The 23,315-nt window shown below is 43.2% G+C and overlaps 2 protein-coding genes across 8 annotated transcripts in view; one reads left to right on the top strand and one right to left on the bottom strand.

Annotated features, from left to right (window-relative positions):
• The window catches only part of ptdss2 (phosphatidylserine synthase 2), a 25,718-nt gene extending 7,438 nt beyond the window's left edge, over positions 1-18,280 (top strand). For 4 of the 6 annotated variants that reach the window (XM_080476139.1, XM_080476142.1, XM_080476140.1 and 1 more), the window contains exons 4-13: positions 121-203; positions 3,023-3,090; positions 3,712-3,846; positions 5,431-5,481; positions 6,490-6,603; positions 8,017-8,135; positions 8,514-8,628; positions 9,206-9,351; positions 9,500-9,685; positions 13,626-15,520. In XM_080476139.1, coding sequence (XP_080332265.1) covers positions 121-203; positions 3,023-3,090; positions 3,712-3,846; positions 5,431-5,481; positions 6,490-6,603; positions 8,017-8,135; positions 8,514-8,628; positions 9,206-9,351; positions 9,500-9,685; positions 13,626-13,779 — 1,171 coding nt within the window. In that variant the 3' untranslated portion in view covers positions 13,780-15,520. Of the gene's footprint in view, positions 1-120; positions 204-3,022; positions 3,091-3,711; positions 3,847-5,430; positions 5,482-6,489; positions 6,604-8,016; positions 8,136-8,513; positions 8,629-9,205; positions 9,352-9,499; positions 9,686-13,625; positions 15,521-18,058 lie in introns of those variants that run through there. The other 2 variants (XM_080476144.1, XM_080476143.1) reach the window with 1 other exon arrangement.
• tmem168b (transmembrane protein 168b) lies at positions 18,000-23,315 on the bottom strand. Of its 2 annotated transcripts, XM_080476138.1 has the most exons (5): positions 23,129-23,315; positions 21,850-23,003; positions 20,987-21,129; positions 20,377-20,651; positions 18,445-19,801 (listed from the first exon to the last, which is right to left on the bottom strand). In XM_080476138.1, the coding sequence occupies exons 2-5, from the start codon at positions 22,984-22,986 to the stop codon at positions 19,254-19,256; spliced, it is 2,103 nt and encodes a 700-aa protein (XP_080332264.1). In that variant the 5' UTR covers positions 22,987-23,003; positions 23,129-23,315; the 3' UTR covers positions 18,445-19,253. The 2 variants fall into 2 exon arrangements, with proteins under 2 accessions (XP_080332263.1, XP_080332264.1); XM_080476137.1 differs by having other exon boundaries at positions 18,000-19,801; positions 21,850-23,315.

Genomic DNA, 23,315 nt, shown 5'->3' with positions numbered 1-23,315 from the left:
GGAAAGCACAGGCTTAAAAAAAAAAAAGACAGTTCAAAGTGTTTTCAGCCGGTAGAAAACGAATGGTTTACAAAGAATGTCTTTAAATAACATCTTTGGCTGATGATTTTGTCTCTGCAGAGGGATTGTTGCCAGCATCCTGGTGTTCCTCTGTTTTGGAGTGACACAAGCTAAAGATGGACCCTTCACCAGACCACATCCAGGTATGTCAAGCACATTTATCTTCCAAACAAAGTGACTAGTGATTAAAATGTGTTTATTATAGCTCATTAGAGTGGAATAAATCACAGGTCATTTTGTGTCAATCGAGCGGTTGCAGTGCTGAATAATGCCACTCTTTGTCAGGGGAGTGTTTGCTCATGAAGGTTGTATCTGCTGACTACAACATAGAGGAGTAACTTGAAAGATGGTGTTTTTTGGTAGTTCACACCAAAGTAAAAGTACAGTGTGAAATATGGCCTTTTTTAAGCGTGAAACCTTTTTCAGAAGAACTCAGTTCAGGTGTCACAGGCACAATGGAACAAAATGAAGAAAAAAACATTTTTGAAGAACTGAATTGAAGCAAATATACAACAAGCCTCATTATGAAATAACCCCCTCCCTTTTTAAGCTCCGGGTTGCAGACTAAATCTTGTTTATATGGAATCTTTTTTTCAGAAATAAGATAATAACACATGGCATTAAGCAGCAGCTGTTAACAAATTTTAAATACCAGATAACCCATGTTTAAAAAACCCTTTTATAAGGCTTTGCAATTGTAAACAAGGTTTGCACACCATATATTGTTGGGGCGGGGACAACACACACATCCGGAGGAAGTTTACCCCTCAGTGAGACTGACTCCTCATTCCCATTGGACCTCATTATCAATCATCTCTCCGCTTTTTGTTTACACGGTCTCCGTAAAGACGGCCCATTACACCGCATGAATCTCCACCAGCGCAGACAAGACAACAGCAAATATCTTTTTCCTTAGATCCCACATATAATACAACCTCACTTTTCCGGGTTATATCCGGCTCAATCCAGCAAAACCAGATGGCCACAATCATAACCGTGTAAATTCACCAAACTTCTCAGAGGTTTCCTCCTCACTGTTTTATATACATTCTTCAGTCTTCAGCCCTCTCATAGATCTCCTGCCTTCCCCTCCAATAGTGTGTCATCCTTGTTTCTGTAAAAAAAAAAAAGCTTTTCACGCCCTCTGAACAGTTTTTTTAACAACGGCATCCAGCTCCTGTAGCTGGCTTGTCATTCACCTGGTAAGGCCACCAAGGCATCTGTCGTCATACCCAGTCAGGTGAATGTTTCACTCTTGTCTGAGGCCCCACGTGTTGTTGTCATTCAGAATTCAGCAGAACACCAAGAGCTGGATATTGGCTAAGACAACCCCGCTTTTTTTAGATCTATTTCCAGGGAGGGGAAGCGTCTTATATTTAGACCGATGAGCTAATTGCATTATAAAGTTCTCGATTCTCTTCCTGCACATGAACTCTGTTGATAAACAAGTAGTATTGATACATTCCAGGATAATTGTTTGCTAAAAATCTTGTCAGAAGCACTTATAGATCTCCTGCTCAGTTGCATATTCTGCCACCATTGACCCAGAAACTTTTGTTTAAGATTTAAGTCACATGACACAATACCTACTCGCTCAACTGCAAAACCAACCATTGGTAGCCACATTTATTCTTGTTTCAGACTTGAGTCAGTCAGTGTAATGGGCAAGGCTTTGTGTGGCGCAATGTTGATGGATACTGCTGCATTTTGTTGTTCTTTTTTCATATAAGTGAAAATATTGATTTGCATTTGCGAGCATCCTCCAAAGCATTAGCAGCGATGGAGTTCATACAGCAGAACCCCAGGTGTTGTATTGATTATTTCTCCCTTTGCTTCCCGTTGAGAAGGGTAAGAGTCAATAGTAACATCTGAGAATCTCATGTTGGCTTCCAAATATGAAATACAAGGCTTTTAAGTGGTGGGGATCAATACTAAATGTAGTCATCAAGCCAAAGGAGACGTCTGAATAAATGAAAAATTGTGTTGAGAGCAAGTGGAGCCTCTTAGGTTTCAGTCAGTGTCCCGTAGATAATGAGATAAACGCCAACAAACAGATCAGACGGACTGAATGCTTCTCCTGATTTATAGCTGTAATATTGACGGTACGTTCATATCACCACATCTCACAGCAGCTGACTTCAGAGGGCAAAGAATTAAGATGGGGCAGAGGGCGGAGGGCGGAGGCAGGCTCGCACTGAATGTAGTCTCTTTTTGTAGGTCTGAAGTGCCCGGGCAAGAATTTGAGTTACCACTGTGCACTACTTGCCCCCTCCTTTTGCGGACTGAAAGACAAGGGGCGGTTTGTGTGTGATGCACTGCGTCGTACACCCTGACCTGTTGAGCCAGCCATGTGGCTTCTGATGCCGCTCACTTACTCACAGCTCAAACGACACTCCACCAATTAGTATCTGGGAATAAAAGAAAACCCCGAGGGTGTTGTCAGATGTGTAGTAACCTGTCACGCTCGCTGGATCACAACTTTCGCAATAAATACGAGTCGCTGGAACAATTTGTCTTTGTTGCATTTTTGTTCTTGAAAGAAAAAGTCTTCTGAAGTGTAAATTGAACAGAAATGAGATTTTGCTGATTAAAATACTTATTTCACATCTCTTTACCCGTCGTGTTTGCCACGGTGGACGGCGTTCATGTCAATGATTATGTGACTTTTTGGGGGCTTCACAGCAAAAGCCACATTATCCCAAATATTTATTGTGTGTGGGCAGGATAAGAGCACTGATGAGAAAACTAAATGTTTTAAACAGGACACGAACACAGAAATCACATAACCAAAACATGAAAATCTTGACAAGAGCTGAGAGCAGCGCAGAAATGAATAGTTAGGTTTGTAATTCACAGGAATGAATTTAGAAATGTGATTACATTACCATCCTATGTGTTTTTAATTCACTTTATTTTTACATGTTTTTGTTTTCTCGTGTGTAATTTCTCTCTCTCTTGACAGCTTACTGGAGGTTTTGGCTTTGTGTCACTGTCGTCTACGAGCTGTTCCTCATTTTCATCCTATTTCAGGTTGGTGTTCCAAGATGAGGCTCAAAGCAGTCAGAGGTTCAGTCAGTCATATAGTTTCACTGCTTTGAGAAAAAGACATTGCATTTGCATACCGGGTTAGGATTCATACTGTGATTGTCCTTTATATGGGTTCTCAAACATTTTGGAGACACATTCCCTCTGCTTTCCTCACAAGAAAGCAGCTTTACTTCCACTTTGAATGTGTCCTCTATTTTCTGGGCATTCACTCTTAACCTTTATTCAGATATTGGACGTAGTGGTCCAGAAAACTAAAGTCTCATTGGAGTTCTTGGAGGTGTCTTAAACCATACTTAATCACCCATCAAATGAAAGGATTTTTAATTTTATTTCAGCTCTAATCACTGGTGTTTTCTGCGGTGATCCTTGGAAGCCTCTTTCAGTTTAATTTGAATGTCTGTCTCTTTGCCAAACGCTGTATCTTAATCAAGCTTGCTCACTTAAAGAGAAAAAAAAGAATAAGATTGCCAGAGATTCAACTACAGTTTGCAGGGTAGAGCTATAAATCTGTATTGTACGATATGATGTACAACCGAGGAATGGAATGGTCACGTTGTGACGATAACCTATTAAACTCTGACGTTTCTCCTCCTCATTCCACAGACGGTGCATGATGGAAGACAGTTCATGAAATACATTGACCCCAAACTGGGGGTCCCTTTACCTGAACGTGACTATGGAGGGAACTGCCTTATGTATGACCCAGGCAACACTACAGACCCCTTCCACAACATCTGGGTGAGAAAACCTATAGATACTACTTGGTTTTGAAAAATATTTAATACATGTAGTATGAAGAAGGAGCTGCCGGGGAAGAGGAAGACCTCAGAGAAGGTTCATGGATGGGATGAGGAAGGGTGTGCAAGATGGCTGGTGTCATGGTCAAGGAGCCAGGGGATGAAATGGAGGCAAATGATCTGCTTCAACACAGACTTGGCTTCCTTTCCCCTTTTCTCTTCCTTTGCTCTCCGTCTCTGGCTGTTTGTCATTCACATAAACCAGCTCATACAGTGTGTGTGTGTGTGTGTGTGTCTTAGTGTGTGCGAAGTGACCCCAGCAGTTTATGTGCTGCAAATGGCTGCAAGTCAGTGGAAGCATAGCTTCTTCTCCTGTCCCCGGGGGGGGGAGGCAGTCTGCTGCTGTCTGCTGCTCTGACCCCCATCTCTGCTGTTAGCCTCATTTCAGCACGTCAAAGCAGGTCGCAACACAACTTCCGTCAGTGAAATACAGACCCCCTTTGAAAATGTCAAAATACTTTCTGATATTTGGAAAGTACCTTTTTCCCCAGGTATAAAAGTTGCAGTAACCCTTGAAATCAAAAGTAGAAAAATACGATTCTCTCTGCAAACTTACTGTGCAGGAGCCAGTATTACTCGGTGCTCGTTTCTGCTCTGTAGCAGTGTGAACAGGTTGTTGGGCTTTATTAGGCCAGTGAGTGTGCAGCTTTGGTGGCCCAGCATGGGTGTGAGTGACATGTAGTACATCTGGGCTGCCCAGACCATGTGCTCGCCTGTCAAAACGGCTCGCATGATATGGGGAAAAAGAAAATGGCGAATAACCTAGGATATTAACTGACGGAGTGGCACTAATAAACACAATCCGAGCCTGTCACTCCACTGGTCTCATCAGTCTGAAAACTGCTGCAGTTGGAGGCAGCAAAACCGTCAGTGCCCCGAAGGATCGCTGAGCCACTCTAAATTGTCTTTGCTCGTTATGCAGGGTAAGTTGGGAGCCTCCTGCTGTCAGTCGCAGGACATTTAATGAGGACTAATGCTGGAAAGAACTGCGTAATAGCAGTGCACCCTGGTGTGGCACTCATCAAAATAGAGTGTGCATGTCATCTGCACATATGCTTGTCTGCATATCATCTGTATATATGCATGCGTTTTCAGGAGGATGCAGGTGGCTTCAGATACAGTGAACTGGGGAGCCAGGAATTCCATATCTGTGTAGCAGCAATAGATGCCTTTTATAAAGAAGAACTTGTATCCATTACCGATGATGCATACTTTCACTGGGGAACCAAATCTATTTAGTTCCAGCTTTGATTGAATTATTGCTCCATAGTATTTACTTTGTATTCCAAATAAAGTTACAGTTCTCAGCAGTCACTTTTTTGGGAGAAACTGACGCATAAAGCTAATTTTAAAGAAGCCACCAAACTGTTGGCATGCAGCTTGCTCTTGTTTGTACGGTGATATTTAAGATGAGCTTAATGATGGGTTTGATGACTGCTTGTCAGGAACGTATTTGACTTTGAAGCTCAGTATCACTTCATCATGAAACACGATGTTAAACCATCACCCTGGTGTGCCTTTGCAGGACAAAATGGATGGTTTTGTTCCAGCTCACTTCCTGGGGTGGTACATCAAGGTAAGTTTGACACAGGCGGCTCGGCACACTCAGATCAGCTATTATATTCTCATTCCGTCGCTGCTGGCAGGATTTGGCATGTATTTATATATACATGAAGAAAACAGTACAGAGGAATAGCGCTTGCTTTGTACTTTTACAAGTCATTACGGTGGTCTCCAACACTTCCACAGTACAACCATATAATGAGAGATGAGATTCACCACCATGCAGTCAGAAATGCATAATATTTGATACCTGCCAGATCTAGAACCACGAACTACCGACTATAAAAAAAAAACCACAATCTATGATTTATTGCAAACATGGCTTCCGCTACACCAATTCAACACAGCTTAGCTCTGGCTGAGATTCACCACTTTGTCTGCATATTAAAAAAACCAAAAAACTATTGCGTGCCTGCATCATGAAGTCAGTTTAATATACTGTGCAAAATATGTGTGCAGAATTTCATTGAATATACACCCATTTTTTTATGATGTTCAATTTCAATATTTTTTCAGTAAAAAGAGTACAGAGAACGGGTTTCAGATTTGATTGACAGTTACATCAGCCAGTTGAACTCTAAATGGTATGTTCAGCTGTTTTATTTATGTAATCACTGAGAGTGGGGCATAGAAAACAAACAAGCAAACATTTTTTTGTTGTTTACACATTTCTACAACATTTGACTGTTTAACATAAAGGCTTCTCCCTTGTCTCTTACTGTGGAAGCATTTTTTGACAAGTATTTGTGCCAGATCAAGAAACAAGTGTACAGTTAGCCCAGACACAAGCCAAAACTGTAGAAAAGTATTTTTCATTTCATGAGCTCTTGATAGTGAAGAGGACTTGCTGAAGAAAAACAAATTCAATTGAGATTATTACTAATATTAAACCCTGTATTTCTTTCTCGCATAATTCAGGAATTCATTTTACATTTCTGTTGTGTTATGTGTTGCTGATCTCTTTGCACCATTCTCATTTTCTTCTTATCTCATTTAACTCTATTCCCCCCCCCCCCTATAGACGCTGGTGATTCGGGATTGGTGGATGTGCATGATAATCAGTGTTATGTTTGAGTTTCTGGAGTACAGTCTGGAGCACCAGTTGCCAAACTTTTCTGAGTGTTGGTGGGACCACGTAAGTATGAATATGTTCAAATGCTAATATGTCTTCACCTGCTGAAATGTGTTGTCATGGCCAACTATTTCACAACAATATAGTGTATCAATAAGACTTAACAGCTCGTATAACCTTTCTGGCCATTTTAATCCGTCTTTATTGCAGACTCTTAGGTCCATGTAAAAACATAAAAACAGTGAACGCTATAAAAACAGGCAACATATATATTATCCAACTTATAGTACTTCACAAGTGATGAATAGAGTCATTGGAGGAAATATATTTGTATACATACACAAATACATATAAATATTCAGAACTGCAAAAATGAAACGTAGAGACCAAAACGCACCCGAAACAGTTGATTAAAATGAACCAATAAAAGGTGATTAAAATACTAAACGCTGGAATGAATGTCAATTAAAGTACTTAATTGAGTCAGAATAGAGGAGAGGTTTAAGTGTAAAGATATTAATAGTGCTGTCAATATCCTAATGCCATCAAACCTTTTAACCCTAATGATTCCTCTGTATCATAGTAATGATAATATGAGAAGTGGGATGTAGAATAACAGTTGAAAAAGAGCAATCTGCAGGCAGCCTATCTAGAATGTTTGTTACCCCGGCCTGTGTTCTTTGCTATTGGGGACATTGTTCAGTCTCCATGACATTGACAAAGTGGTTAAAGATGATGGACGCATGTCAATAATGTTCCTTTCCTGTTGCACACAGAGGACAGAGGAAAAACTGCACTGTCTGTAATTAAAAGAATTACAGTCAAATCAGAGCACAAACTATAGAAACAAACAAAAAAGACTTTGTCCCTTATTTCTTTTGAAATATCCTCCAAGGCAGCGTTTTAGAGAGAAACTGCTGCGACTCAATGAAATGACCAAAAAGTGGTGAAAATCAAACTTAAATTTTTCTTGTTGGGACTTTTAGCAGCAATAAAATCCACATTTATTGTATGATAATACCTGCTTATCTACTAGATCTACTAATCAATGCGATTGCAGGAACACCTGGTGTGCAACTTTAGATGCAAATATAGTAGAACGTAAACGGAACATTAATGGGGGTATTGTACAAGGATAAACATTTGATGGTTGAAGCCGTTTTTATTAAATCTGTATTGCCTGTCGGTTTATACTTAAATAAAAATATTTTTGATGGTAACCTTTATTGAAAGTAAAATGTAGAGGAGTTTTATTTTTATCCTAGCTGAAGCGTCAGCGTCAGCAACTCAGCTTCTCTTCAGAAGTCAACAAACTCCCGAACCCAAAAATAACAATGCCGGGTGAATTCACTTTTAGCAGGAGGGTCAAGAAGCCTGATCTTTTATCTCCCACACATTTGTAATAAAAGTGTCGTTGTCTGTGGGCGGCGGATGGTTGCGTAGGAGCGTTGCTAATAAAGCCGCTTCCTCCTGCAGTGGATCATGGATGTGCTGGTCTGCAACAGTTTGGGGATCTACTGCGGCATGAAGACCCTGGCGTGGTTGTCCATGAAGCCGTACCAGTGGCAGGGCCTCTGGAACATTCCCACATACAAGTATGACTTTATAAATCTCTACTCTTCTTGAATAAACCAAAAATATGAAGTGATTTCTTTTCTAAAAATATTCTTCTCTCATCTAGTTTCTCCATCAAATGACCAAACAGTGCTGTGATAGTGAGAATTAGAATGAAACATTCATTTTCCTCTCGCTTGACTCACTGAAACTTCCATATATTTTACATTTATTACTTAAAAACTATTTTAAAGGATCTTTTTTTTTTTTGAAGCAGACTATCATGATGACAATCCAATGTTTTATTGCTTGAAACTCTTGAGTTTATAAACAGCTGACAAAACAATGACATCTTTTTGAGATGCTCCTGTGCCTTCAGTGGTTTTTATCTGACATCGTTTGATATTTCTGCCCAACAGGGGGAAGATAAAACGAATAGCTTTTCAGTTCACACCGTACAGCTGGGCGAAGTTCGAGTGGAAGCCGGCGTCCAGCCTCCGTCGCTGGCTCGCTGTGTTAGGCATCATCTTCATGGTGAGAAGAAATTGTTTGGTGATCCTAGAATGAAGTATTGTACAGTATTTATTTTTAGCATCCATTAAAGCTGTGAAAATAAGTATACATGTATATATTTGCCTCGGTGTTTCCTTCCCAAACCTTAAAAACTCATTGATTCTCACACTGAAGTATTGGGCTCCCTCTACTGCTTATGCAGGGAAGTGATTTTAAAAAATAAAAAATAAAAAAAAAATAAAGAAAACTAGATGTAATATTTTGAAATAGTACAAAATATAAAATAAGCCTAGAAAATTTGACAGTCCTCCTTTTCTGATTAAAAAAAAAAAATAAATAACAGCTGTTATTTTTCATGTTTATGCTTTGAGTGATTAAAAGTAGCTACACTTTGTTCAGATGACTTTATTTAAACTTTCCAAAGCTAATCAGGGAAGCAGCTCTTAACTATATCAGCTTGGTCATGGTGGTAATACACAACGGTCAACTTTTTCTCGCTGTGAAAAAGTTTAAGAATCATTGATTTACTTTATAAAATAAAAAAATATTTTGTTTTCCTTCTCATCTCTTTATTATCCCTTGTTTTCTTTCCTCCCAGTTTCTGTTGGCCGAGCTGAACACCTTCTACCTGAAGTTTGTGTTGTGGATGCCTCCTGAACACTACCTGGTGCTGCTCCGCCTCGTCTTTTTCGTCAACGTGGGAGGAGTCGCCATGAGGGAGATCTACGACTTCATGGACGACCCGTAAGTAGACGTGAAAATCAGTAAAGCAGATCTTTCCATCAGTCTCAGTTAGAATAACACAATTAACCACCCATAGGTACTCTTTTAATTACTATTTTGTATTTACTCATCTCAGCTCGCCATAATAATTTCTGTGATTTCCCATCAGGAAGTTCCATAAGAAGCTGGGCCAGCAGGCGTGGCTGGTGGCTGCCATCACAGTGACCGAGTTCCTCATAGTGGTCAAGTACGACCCCAACACCATCATGCTGCCCATCCCCTTCTTCATCATGCAGTGCTGGTTCTTAGGAATCCTCCTCATCCTAATCTGGACCCTGTGGAGGTTCTTTATCCGGTAAGAAGGGGTCAATGTGGGACAGTAGGTGCTTAAACTCTTAAGGGAAACCTGTGCTTCTCAATGACAAACAAGGCAGCCGTAGACGAGGTTTATTGTGAAATGCCTCTTGCAGTGAAACACAAGTAGCGTTTCCATCTGACCAGACGTCCTAAAGCTGCATTTGGAGCTTTTGAAGTCATATCTCGTGTCAAAAAGATGAAAAAGCTCACAGAATAAAAAAACAAATCTATTTATGTTTGACTTAACAAAGCTTGTTGTAGGTTGTTTTGGTTTTTTTTTTAATGAAAATCACTAAAACTTTGGAGCACAGTGTATTTCAACAGTTTTGTTGTCTGTGTGCCTGTGAGAAAGAAAAACGTGTAAAGATAAATGTAAGCATCTATTTGTGAGTCTTATTTGTTCCTTTTGATGGAGATGGGAAGAAGTTGTTTTTTCACTTGGTTGATGTCTGAGCTGCCTGCAGCCTCCTCAGGTTGGACAGAACAGTGTTGTGTTGGCTGCTGGTTAATCTGTAACACTGTGTGTACACGGCCAAGGCAGTTCTCTCTCTGATTGGCTTTACTTTACATCACGGGATTAAAAGATTTGATTACAATTTTTTTCCATCAATTTGATTAATTTTGTTATTGATAATAAGACCGCCTCAGCATTTATTTCATTAAGTAGATGTTCACATTCAGTATTTATGGGGATGTGGAGAGAAACGGTGCTTTTTAATCTGAATGTCGTCACTAGAAACCGAGTCAGTTTATTCACATTAAGCCTCGGCGTTTTGCTTCTGGTCCACACAGACTTTGGTCCTCTGTTGTGTGTTGATTTGTCCTGTTCATTATGAAAGAAGAAGTTGTTTGCTGGTTGTCAAGTCAGGGATATAAATCTCCCCGAATGTGGAACATCTGATCCCTGTGAGCGTTCCCACAGTGGGCCTTTCTTTTGAACCGGCGGGTCAGCTGCGACGCTCAGTGACCTGTCGTGGTCTTTTAAGCACTTTAGCACTTCTGATCTGCAGCTCTTGAATACGTTTCCAGCGTGCAGGCGATGAGATGTGTCGGATCAATGTTTCGAAGCTGAGGTCAGAGAGAGTTGTCTTGATAGACTTTAATTAAGACTGCTGTGCCTGATATTTAATGATCTCCACTATAAATACTGAGGGTAGATGAAACATTGAACCACCTGTGCTCAGCGGTGCTCAGTGATTTTTGAACTTTATATTATCTGAATAAGACTCGCCTTAAAGGAGACATATCATGCTTTTAAATCCTTCCTTTTTACATATAAATCATACAGTTGTGGTCTATATAAAGCGGAACTGCAATGCTTGGGTCTGAATTCCTCATTATTATAGCTCCACAGGCCCCTTTTCAACCCCTTTTCTGATGCGCTTCTGAGAGCAACTCGTTTTGGGGCGGTCTCTTCAAATGCAAATGAGACACTTCATACCCCTCCTCCTCTCCAGGTTGCAGAGGTGACACTCGGTTCAACGCCACCCTGTTCGGCCATCTTTGTAGTTTGATAGAACAGATACAATTATCTAGCGGCGTAGAAACTTTATATTCACACATTATTTACAAAATGTCAACAAGGGAAGATTTGTCCATCCAGCCATACATGTTGGAGCCAGAGTCGGACCCGGCGGAGCGAGATGAAAATGACCATGATGCACCTACAGAACAACGTCTTCATATGGATGTAACGCAATGGTGTGTTACTATATTTACACTAACTTCTCCATCCATGCCCACTACTACAATACTGCCTGTATTACAACGACTATTTAACACAGAAGTTACATTATAATCTAAAACGAGCACACAGCGCTAACATATGAAGACGGTGCAACTGCTAATGCTAACAAAACAATGACAGGGACGTCTTATCATCACACTTTTTAGCGTTATATACAGCTTACCAAAGTACTCTGTTCGTCGTCTCCATAGATAGAAGGAACTGACCGCTCAATCAGACCAAGTCTTTCGGCAAATCCTTCTTTATACTGGCGGAGGTTGCTGAAGCAGTCGTCCTTAAAGTGCTTCGCGCACACAAAAATGACCTTACCCACAGATGTGGGTACATTTCTGTGAAAAATAAAACTCAACCAGGCACTTTGAAAAGGTTCTGATGCTGGGAGACGGTGTAACGAAGCTTGTGGGTTACTACATCCAACAACCGAACATTTCGACTTATCCTCTCGTAACTTCGGTTGGACTACAAAATCGCAGCGAGAAACAAAAATGGCGGATTGCTCGAAGTGTCGATGTCCTAATTTGGCAGTTCCGCCGGGAATACTGTGACGTCATTGTTCAAAAAACGTAATAGAGAATAGAAAAATCGAAACCGATCGCAAAATATGACCAAAACAGAATATAAAGATATCAACGGAGCACCTGAAGAGACTACTTTGAACTTTTCTGTACTTCTAAACACTCTAAATATACAACAAAATGCATTTAAGGGCTAAAAAAGTGGATTTAGCATGATATGTCCCCTTTAATAAAAGTGAGCCTGCTAGTCTTGACTGAGGGCAAAAACTCCTGGTATTATTGATGAACCTGGGCAGGAGAACATTAATTTGTAAAAGTTCCAGCTGGATGTGAAAATGGACATTTACAGTTTTAGAAGGAGCACAAACAATTTCACACAAGTTCTCAGGGTCTCATAGGAGAGCTGGTGGATTACAATCCTGCCTTTAGAGACACATACACACAGACCACTGCAGTAAATTAACTGAGTCCTGCAGCTTTAGAATCATTCACTCACTGCTACCTTATGAAATATAACATCCCATCCAGAGTGTGTCTGTTCTGCCGGTTTAATTTGACCTCATCTTCTCGTATAATCCGGTGGTTTTAGTTGCCTTTGGTTTAATTCACCTCCTGAGGATTATTCCTGTAAAGTGCAACCCTGCCCCAGCTTGTTAAGCTTCTTGTCTGTTTTCTTCTTCCTCTTCCTCCTCCTCCTCCTCCCCTACTTTACTCCTTCGGTCCATTCCGACTTCCTTCCGCTAATTCTCAGCAGTAATGCGGTAATGTCCTTGTCCAGTGAGGTAGGTATGGCAGACGGCTGCTTTACCCTCCTATCACTCTCTCCTATCAGCAGTCTTGTTTTTATTGTTTTGGTTCACAACTGTTTTGGATGCATCATAACGACAAATACTCCAAAAGTCACTTTCCATGGATTCACCTCCAGCACGACACTCTTCACAGTTTTTATTACTTTCATTCCCCATGACATCTTATTGACTCTCGGTGTGCTGAAATGAGATGAGTAGAGGGAACGCAAAGGTTAACCCTTTATGTTCCTATCCTGTCATCACTGACAGGCTTCAATATTCTCATAAGAACTCACTGTTTATAATGTTTAGAAGATTCAAATATCTCTGAAAAAGATGCAGAAGCTCGCACTGTTTTTGCTTTTATGGAAGTTCTACATAACTGATAACTGTTTTTAATGCTGCACCGAGTCCACTGCATAGATTCGTTCGTGTCACCGTCTAATCAGGGATTTACCAGCATGTCTCACTTTGCTAAAGCAAGTGTCTCTGTCCCATCAGCTCAGTAACATTGAAGAATGACCACGTATTTTGTCAAGTCTGCAGCCTGGAAATGAAGAAAAAAAAAAACCATCCCTTGTAGTGACAAAAAGCTTCACAGACACAGTCAGCATGTCGACTCCTTCCACTGACCTGTCCGTCACTGAGCCAATCAGATGAGCTCAGCCACTTGTCCTGGTGCACCCCACCTCCAGCCGTGTGCTGCAGAGCATCCAGAGCACCACAGCATGCCGGTCTGTAGATAATCAGCCAGAAGACTTTAAAACAGTGTAGAAATGGAAGGACCATGCCGCTCCGAGCACACCCAGTAACTCTATGAGGAAACGCATTAAGTAGTAAGAGTTAATATAGTTCTTCTTATTTCTTTTTCATCCAACCTCTTCACAGTGACATCACGCTACGCTACAAAGAAACATGTCGACGCAAACAGGAAGGTCCCACCAACCGGGACTCTTCTTTGGGCAACGGCAGCACGGCCACCCCGTCCGGGCGAAGCAAGCTGAACGGCAGCTCCGAGACGCTGCGGCAGAGGAAGTCCTGAGAGGACGTCGCGTCAGACAAACGGTCTGACAGCGACTGACAGGTGGGAAGAGGACGAGGGTCGAGAGCACGGGGGGGGACTGGAGGGGGGGGGGGGGGGCGAATCAAGCCACAGAGAGGCAATAAATGGACACATGTGCTGTGTAGATGGTTCTCGTGCCTACAAGTAGTCTTTCAATTGGGGGGGGGGGTGTAGTTCATATATGTGTAGTTAGGGTCATACTACAGGGAGTTACCTCATTCTATTTTTAAAGAACATTTTGGGGAGTCAAACATCAGACCGGATACATTTTTGTGTTATGAATAGATCATTGTGATTGTTTGGTGATGATGGGGGGGAGGAGGGGTTGGAGAGAGGTGGAGCAGAGGGAGGAGGGGTGTAGAGAGACCAAAAATCCACGGCAGTTTCCATTTCCTCAGCTGCACTTTGTCTTAAACAACAGAAGGTGAACGTCAGGAAGGCGTTCTCCACTGTAAATACGCTCCGTTCAGTGTCGTCCAGGAAAGAGGACTTTCTGTTGGCATAATGACTGATTTGGATTCTGTTTATCGATCACTGCTATGCAATCTTCACAATCCGTCTGGGACTTTTGGACACAAGATGTCCTTGCAGCAGTTAAAATGGTTAGTGATGACAACGACGAGACATGCCATTGGCTCATTCCGATGACACCTTATCTGTTCACTGATTCACATTTTGGCTTTAAGCAGGCGTGGTCCCAGGCACATGGCGCCTTGTTTACATGTGGGGAAACAACAAAAGCTTATTTGCAGTTCATTCCTGTAAACACTGAGGCCCGTCCCTCAGTTGGACTCGGAGAGGAGATCCGGCCCGGAGTCGCTCTCCTCTCAGGGTCTGTTCTTTGAAAAGAACGCCACGTTTGTTTGGAACAAAACACAACGTTAAGATGTACCATAATGGGTTATTTAACTGGTAATATTATACGTGATAAATGGGATATAGTTTTGGTGTTTTTTTTTTGTAGATGTTTTGTGATCACTATTGTTTTGTTATATTTTTTCTTTGGGTTTAACACATCCACGACAATCACACAGACTGGTTAGGATTGAATTTATTATCTGATCTTTTTTTCTTTTTTTTTCTAAAGCCAAATTTCTTTTTCCATGGAAAGTTTTATCGTGATCACTTTGTGTGCTGGCTGAATTAGTGAAACCCAAATATAAGAGGATGGAGGTTTGACCAGCCTCTTCGTCTCTGTGGGTTGTTTTTTTTCCATATTGCACAAGCAACCGGCCAAAGCTTCAGTCTCATTCTCTCTTCAGCCATAAGTACCACCCAAGACCCGCCTCAGCCTGTCGGTTGGTTTTAAAAGCGAAACTTAATAGATTTTTAAAGGTAGCAGAGTAAACATCGGGGGTCAGGCGACTGAAACCAAACAGAAATGTCATAAATTCACATTTCTTAATCGGCGGCGATCTTTGTTGATTTGCTTTTTTGGTCTGTGTCGATAAGAACCCCGATAAATGTGGAAGCTGCAGTGTCCTGTCCACACATTACTCTGGACACCTGAATCCTTTTGTCCCGCACACTGAAGAAAAGAAAAAAAATCCCCAAAACGTGTTGAGTTTAGGTTGAATAAAACCATTTTCTGTTGTTACGTGACCAATGTCCTAATGCTTACTGTTAAATGCTGCTGTACAAACAGATATGTACAAACTCACTTCAAAAAAAAAAAGAAAGAAAAAAGCACAAGTGTCTCAGTTCAGTCTCTGCTTGACCTCGCCAACATGCTTCGAGGACGTGGAAGGCTGGATGGACGGAGCAGTAAATAAACAACATACTCAGACCAAGTATGCAAAGATACAGATAAATCTCGAGACATAAAATACAGTGGAAACATTTGTTACTCAGTGAAAGCTTCATTTTACTATTTTTGATTATTCATTATTCTTCAAGCTTGTGAGTTATTCAAATGAAAAACATTGCATCTCAGAATAATAGAATATTAGAACTGGGTGTCAATGATTATCGCAGCAAAAATATGTTTAACTGCGCAAAACATTTCAATTAATGTAATGAGTGTAAAAAAACAAATGATTTTCCAGTGTTTTTTTTTTTGTTTGTTTTTTTTAAGGCTGCAGCTGTATAAAGGAACCAGGTGCTCTTGTTGTGTGGGACAAAATCTGCATTAACCCGTGTGAATATTTCGGATTTCTTTCCCAGTATAAAACTGTGGACTCGTCTTCAGTGTGAGAGTTCGATGTTCATAGGTGAGGCTTTGTGATATCAGACCGAGCGTCTTTAGGCTGTGGGCTTGTTGGTGGACAAAATAAGGAATTTGAAGCTATAAATAGGCTTTAGTCACCAGTTGTCAAACATTGTATAGACATGATGATTAATCAGGTAAAAAAAGAAAAGAGTCTGTTGATAGAAGTGTTTGTCGCTGTAGCTAAATGTTTAAGAGGACTAAAATAAAAAAAAGCTTTATATTAACAAAGGTTCGACTGAAGCAAGTCCAGCTCGACGTCCACCGTCGCCACATGGAGTGTTTTTTTCCTGTCCTCCATCCGTGTGCCCGGTAACGCCGCCTCGTGGCGACCTAGACTACGTGAGCGACGCTCGCCGCAGCCGCTTCTGTGGGTAAACGTCGTACTCTTCTGGTGAATGTAATCCAGCAGGAGCTGCTGTTCAGACCAGAGGGGGTTTGGATATATAATTTCATTAAAAACACTAAAGTTTGGTGATTCCTGTACATCTGGCTGCTGCCTTGCGTCGCCCTGTGAACGCAGCGGTTGAATTGCTGCTCAACCTAAAACCCTGAACATATTGTTTGTCTTTGTTGTGTCTCGACTTTGAACTTGTGATGTGCTGATTCGGTCACTGGAGGAGTCCCACTTTCTCTGGGTGCTATTAGATCAATGAAACGACTTTGGCGTGCACGTGGAGAGTTTTGTGGATTTTGATTGGCGTTCAATGATATTTGTGAGCCTCCTAAAGGTGTGCATGTGTGCGTGCTGGGAGAGAATTGGCCAAACCTGTTCGGTTTTGTTTGCCCTCGGCGTAGACTGGCAGGCTCACACTTGTCACACTGTGTGCCTTTTGGTTTGCACTCTGACTCCTTTGTTATACAACCTTCACAACACTAAGTAGTACCGCCCAAAAAAAACATCACATGAAATCCCTTTGACAAGAGTGAGCCTTTCGAGTCCAGGCCGAGGGCAAAAAAAAACCTTAAATGGATGGACCAGAGTGGTCTTTGGTACGCATCAAGCATATTACACATGCGCTCAGTGTATTATGCACACAATCTGCACAAACTGACAGATACAAATCAAGACATGCACAACTCCACATGCACTCACAAGTCTTTGCTACTATGATATCCACGTCTTTGTTCATTTAAAGCTTGTTCAGTGTGCTGAGGATTTGCTATGTTCATGCTTCAGGTGAACTCTTAAACCAACCTGTCATGATTTCTCAAAACAAACTTAAAAAAATTAAAAAATCAATGGGAACAGTAGGACCTTTTCTTTGTGTGTTTGAGGGTTGAGTTCAGTGTCGCTTATAGCCACATGGGGGCAGTAGACACCATCTGCCCTCTGCAATCTCGTCTGCCCGACTATTGACAACTTGCTGTAAATGCCATTTTCACCTTGTGCAAATATGAACATGTTAAAGGTCATGGAAACTGAAAAATGCTGCTGCAACACATAATTTTATAATGTTTTCAATAAAATCCAGAAAACCTGTTTTACAGTGTCTGCTTGAGGTTCTACATCAATCGGTTGTTAAAGAGGAGAAAGGGAAAGTTTCTGTCTTGGAACTTGTGAGGAAGAAAAAGAGCAGCCATTTCCCTCGGATGAATACCGAGTGCTTGTAGTTGTCTGAACGTTGGAAGACATTTTCCATCTTCATAAAGGAACATTGGCTTAAGTTCACGCCTCCTTTCAACTCCATCACAGTTTAATTCTTTATAATTTGCCACACAATTGTTTTCACAAGAAGTTATTTAAGACAGAAGAACGATTGGATGAGCTATTCTCTAAACACCGGGACATTTGACGGCTCCATCGCCGCCTCACAGATGTCTCATCCTGATGTGGTCGTCTTTGTGAGCCGACACCAAGTGAAGCTGAAAGGGAGCAAAGGTGTCGTGAATGTTGGCACCAGGAGACTAACCCACAGGAATGAAGGAAATTCTTTCTTTAGTGGGTCCGTGGAGACACTTTTCAGGAAACAAATCAACTAAAGAAGCCAAAGTGGTTTGTGTTTTTAATGTTATGCAAGTGTAACGGCTCCATGCACTTAAATCTTGCAGACTGACTGAGTCCCTCAGCCTCCATCTGAACAGCTTCACCCAAGACAAATGGCTCCGTCGTCTTCTTTCTCCACAATTCACATCTACATAAAGTGCTCATGGGTGAATCAAACGTTTATCTGTTCACAAAATTGTCAATTCTACCAAATTTGTCAATTCTTTCATCATTTCGCCTTCTTGTATCCATCCCTTGGTTTGTCATTAAAGGGGAGGTAAACAGAGCTTTGCCCTGCCGTCCTTCCTCTCTTCACTCTGGATCCGGTCCAAAAACACTGAAACTACTCAACCATTGGTAATCTCATTACAAGTTTAACTTCACGATACAGATGCAGTCGAGAAGACTAGTATAAATAGTAGAATAAAGACACAATAAACCATTTGGTTTAGTTGGTATAAATATATATTTGATGGGAAGTATGAAGAGATCAGTAAAGGGATCATTTGAGCAGTAGAGACCTTATTTATTGCATAGTTCCATCCATCATACTTTCACCATTAAGACTAAACTTGCTTATTGCAGTAAATAGTAACAAGCCAAGGAAAGTTCAGTCATTTGTCCCTGCTTGTAGTGCATTCATCAGTACAGTTAAAACTTTGGAAGCAGCTGGAGTGGATTTAAAAGGTCACTCCCAAAAGCATAGAAAGAGCAATAAAGCAGTGCATCGGAGCAGATCACAAGCCGTGTCTGAAAAGCATTAAATACAAGAGGAACCATCAAAAGTCAAAGTGGTACTTCAAAAACTTGACCACTGAGAAGATTTCATGCCTGAGACGGTACCGTGACGGTACCACGTTGTCACTTTGGTTAACATAGGAAAGCTCTGCACAGGAACTTGGTGTTTGGTGAGTTTCAGGAGGAAGGCACCGTGTGAATGTAGAGATTTAAGGTGGAATTGACTTAATAGAGAACAAAATTGTGCAAATCAGTGTGCTTGGTCTAAAACCCACAAACTGGCATGTGTGACTGACGGGACGTCAGGGCAAGGTCTAAAACTCACATTAACAGAACAACTTTCCAAAACGTAGCTAAAGTTAGTGGTGAAGATTCCATCAGTAACTGATTCATTTTTAGGTATTTGACTTATGAAGATGCTGGTTAGCAAGGAGTTTAAAAACCAATAGCTGCCTATTTTCTCGGTACAAAACTCACTTTTAGGAAAAAAAACTTGGACACAGAAACCCGTTGCTGGTGTTCCTATGACCGGACCAGTTTGAAGCCCTGCCCCGTGTCCAGGACGGCCGGAGGAAACCAGTTCAGCTTGAGCCTCTTCAGACACCGCAGGCAGACGCCGCAGATCCACAGCAGGTTCAGGCCGCCGCACCACAGCGCCAGCTGCACCACCGGGTAGGTCATCCGCGGAAAATACACACTCCAGTGGTTGGTGACGTCACTTCCCGTGGGCAGGTGCAGCGTGTAGTCGCTCCAGTGTTTGGAGATGCCGTAGGCGGCGGAGACGGCCCGGCCTCGCTCCGCCCACTGGATGCCGCTGTTGGAGTTGCAGTTGTACTCCACCCACTGGGAGGTGAAGTCTCCGAGCTGCGGCGGGTCCTGCAGCTCCACGTCCGTGGCTCTGGCGAGCGTCGCTCCCTGAACGGCCACGTGCAGGCGCTCCACCTTCCTCACCTCCTTCACCCACGGCACAGAGTTGTTGCAGTCGAGCACAAGAATAAGCCGCGAGCAGAAGCCGCCGTTCTTCTCCCTCCACCAGTCCAGAATCTGCTTCAGTCGTAGGGTGTCTCCTCCTGGTGAAGATCGCACATCGGACAAGATCAAGTCGCCACCGTCACAATTATTGGACAGTTGTTTTCCCACCTTTATTCCTTCAAAACCACTAGTTCCCATTCAGACAGCGTGAACCACTGTTTGTACTGTCCATGTACTGTTACATGTGGACAATAACGGTTCCTAATAGAAATGTGTATTGACAATAACGTGTACTACAAATATCAAATGCTGCAATACTGTGATGAAGGCAAAAACAATGTGATTTATTCCACAATCTGATGGTAGAAACTCTGCAGTTACCACTGTGACACCTGCCTTACATCCCTCCCAACACATCACACTAAACAAACCGGCTGAGCGTACAAGAAAAATGTAGTTTTCATACTCGGCCACCAGGTGGAAGCATTGTTATCCAACCTTGATGGCAAACCAGTTCAGGAAATCAGGATTTGATTTAGGCCAATAAACAAATATGAATTATTCAGACTGGCTCGTCCCACCAAGCAGAGTACTGAACTGGACTGACTGCTTTAGTTTCTGCTCATCCTCATTAGTCATGGACAGAATTACTTCAAACTGGAGTCCCTCTCACCTGCCAGTGCCCACTCTCCGGTGCGGTGCGTGTGACCACTGTAGAAGATGACATACGTGTCGTGGCGAGGGCCATCCGCCGTGCGGAGCTCCAGGAAGGATTTGATCTTGGCCTGCAGAGCCTCCAGGGTCACTCCGCTGGTAGAATAGTCGCAGCCGAAGGCCTCGATCAGGTGGTGGGCGAAGAAACGCTGCACGCTGTTCAGCATGCCAGTGGAGCGCCGGTTCAGCTCGTCCACCTGACCCGGAGGCAGCAGCATCGGCTGGCCATCGGGACTGGGAGCAAGAAGAAACAAGCATCCATGAGTGTGTGACTATAAAGAGACAGAATTCAGAGCATCTGCAAAATATGACAAATTAACCCAAAAAAGTGGCGGTGAAATAAACACAAGGACATAATAAACAACATTAAGGGAGGAAATCAAAGGGGAAAGTGACTCAAATGTGCAAAAATATTAAAATAGTTTTGTTTTCAACATGTGAATATTTGACAGAAGCAGAGAAGAACAATGAATAGAAGCTCCTCCCGGCTACGGCTTCAACGTAGCCTCTCATGGTTATTTGACCAAACCAACACCATCGTAGAAAATACGAGCGTATCTGTACAGCACCTGCAGCAGTTGGTGGGGATGACGACAGCGTAGCCCACGCAGGTTCCTCCCAGGCTGCTCCCGAGCTCGTGGAAGAGGCCGTGAAAAAGGGACTCCAGAGGCAGAATGAGCAGAAACGTGCTGACAAAGATGCTGCTGGAGGCCTGCGGGGAAAACTTAAAGTCACAAAAGCAAACCCAGAACTGCTGGCTGAAGAGCGTAGTGACGTTCACCATGAGACACACCTAAACCCAGACAAACCAGTACACAGCCATCTCCAACAAAACATACATGTTTGTTTCAATACTGATTTTTAAAAAGTTTTATAATTTTTTTTTATCATTGATAAAATATACATGTTTTAGCCTCCATTAATATTTTTTTATGTAATGCACTTTGCTCATGAGGGTTGCAATACAGATAAATATGAATTACATATAAATTAGTCTGAAGCTCCAAAACATCCCTCTACACACTGGTTTACTGTTCTTCAGTTCTCTCCGTTATTCTTGCTGAGAAAATGTAATCAACATTACTTTATTGTTGAGTGTTAATTCCTTACCAGCATCAAACATAATGGTAAATCATATTTAGCAATGAAGGCAACTTCTCGTGAAATCCCCTAAAATTATGAGTGGGCCCCATTTTTTGTTTCAGACACAGATCATGAGCATTTAAAGGTCCAGGGACAGAAAGGACCTGTTCTCAGTGGAGCTCACCAGGGGGACTTTTAGACTGGCTGAAATCCAGGACCAAGGCTGGATTTAGGGAAATACACTTTGAAGAACATGTTGATGCGCCTCTGACAACTATGTGAAATTGTTGAAAAACGGTAAACTATGTGAGCTTTACGGTGGCCTTCCCACCAGCATCCCTTTCCTCACCTGCCAACAGAAAGCAGCAAGAGCAACAGACGACACCAGCGTGAAGACCACCAGGCGCTCGGAGATGAGACAGAAGTGTCTCATGCCCTTGGAGGCCATGACCTTGTCCAAGCTGCCGACAGATGCCCTCTGGGAGAAGCACAGCCTCTGGCAGTCGCTGAGTTTGGTGTGGAAGCCCCACACCGTGATGACGAACACCATGTGGCTAATGGCCCAGAAGAGCACGCAGGCCACAAAGCCGGGGATCGTGACGTACCACTGGTCCAGGTCGGCCAGCTTCTGCCCAGCCAGGACCACGAAGGTCACCTCCACCAGCAGCAGTGGCAGCAGGGACAGGCGGCGCCACAGGCCCCGCCACACCAGGAAAGGCTGCCAGCGCTCCGTCACAGAGAGCCCGCTGAAGTAGACATCCAGCAGGGGGTCGCAGATGAGCTGGCTGAAGAAGCAGCCCAGGGCGTAGGGGTTGGTGCTGATGTCCAGAGACCTGAAGAACAGCACGGCGGTGATGACAGCGAAGCAGACGAGGCTGGGAAGAGCCAGGACGGCCTTCATCCGGAGGGCCACCATGACAGTAGCCAGCGCCACCACCAGCACCATCACGCTCAGGGACTTGGGAATGAGCAGCGCCGTGCTGGCGGTGGCGAAGCCGGCCAGCTCCAGCCTCTCCGCGGAGGTGAGGAAGGCGGGGCGGTACCTGGTGCACCCGAACAGCCTCTCCAGCAGCGCCCACAGAGTCCGGAGCACCACGCTGGACACCAGCAGGTAGTTGGCCGCCTGCTCCTTCACGTCGCTCTCCAGGTTGGAAACGTTGAGGAAGCAGAGCAGCCCCAGCAGGAAGCCCAGCCACAGGTGGAGCAGGCTGAGGCTCACTCGCTCCATGCTGAAGTAGTAGTAGAGGATGCTCGCGATCCCGAGCACGAGCATGGCCAACACGAAGATGACGAGAAGCGTGGACTCGGCGGTCTTCTCCCAGCGGGTGTAGAGCCCCAGACACAAGGCCAGGAGCAGGTTGAGCCCGGAGAGGTAGCCCAGGCAGCGCACCGACGACCAGGCGCTCACCTCCCCGTTCACCTCCTCCAGCCGGGTCATCGCCGCGTGCAGACAGTGGCTCACGCAGTAGCGAAGAAAACGAAACATGTCGACGAGGTAAAGTCCTAACATGTAATAACAACAACAACAAAAAACAAGGTTCTTTTTATGACTTTGATGACTTCGCGTGAACCTGCGGGCCAACTTGTTGCTTAGCTTCCGTTAGCATCTCGAGGGCGCGAACGTTTACATCTTGGAGGTGGAGGTTTGGGACCTTTCCCCTGGAGTCCGGAGCAGGACGAGGCGGCTGCTGACGGGACGCCGTGAAGCCAGCTGACAGGGGTTTTAGAGACATTTCAGTTCACTAAGTTTGTTCCCGTCAAAAGTTTTCAGCCACAGACCGCCGCCATGATGCTGCTGCGTCGTCTACGGAGAGT

Source organism: Lipophrys pholis, assembly GCF_963383615.2.
Source record: "Lipophrys pholis genome assembly, chromosome: 11".
NCBI lineage: Eukaryota > Metazoa > Chordata > Actinopteri > Blenniiformes > Blenniidae > Lipophrys > Lipophrys pholis.
The sequence above is the reverse complement of the archived record's forward strand: the minus strand, read 5'-3'. Positions and strand labels throughout refer to the sequence as shown.

Bases quoted from the DNA above. Each gene is read 5' to 3' on its own strand.
- tmem168b (XM_080476137.1), bottom strand. From the start codon at position 23,010: ATGTTAGGACTTTACCTCGTCGACATGTTTCGTTTTCTTCGCTACTGC. The intron at 21,130-21,849 runs GTGAGGAAAGGG...TTTTCCCCGCAG, and splicing joins TTGCTGCTTTCTGTTGGCAG to GCCTCCAGCAGCATCTTTGT. The intron at 20,652-20,986 runs GTGCTGTACAGA...TCTTGCTCCCAG, and splicing joins ATCCCCACCAACTGCTGCAG to TCCCGATGGCCAGCCGATGC.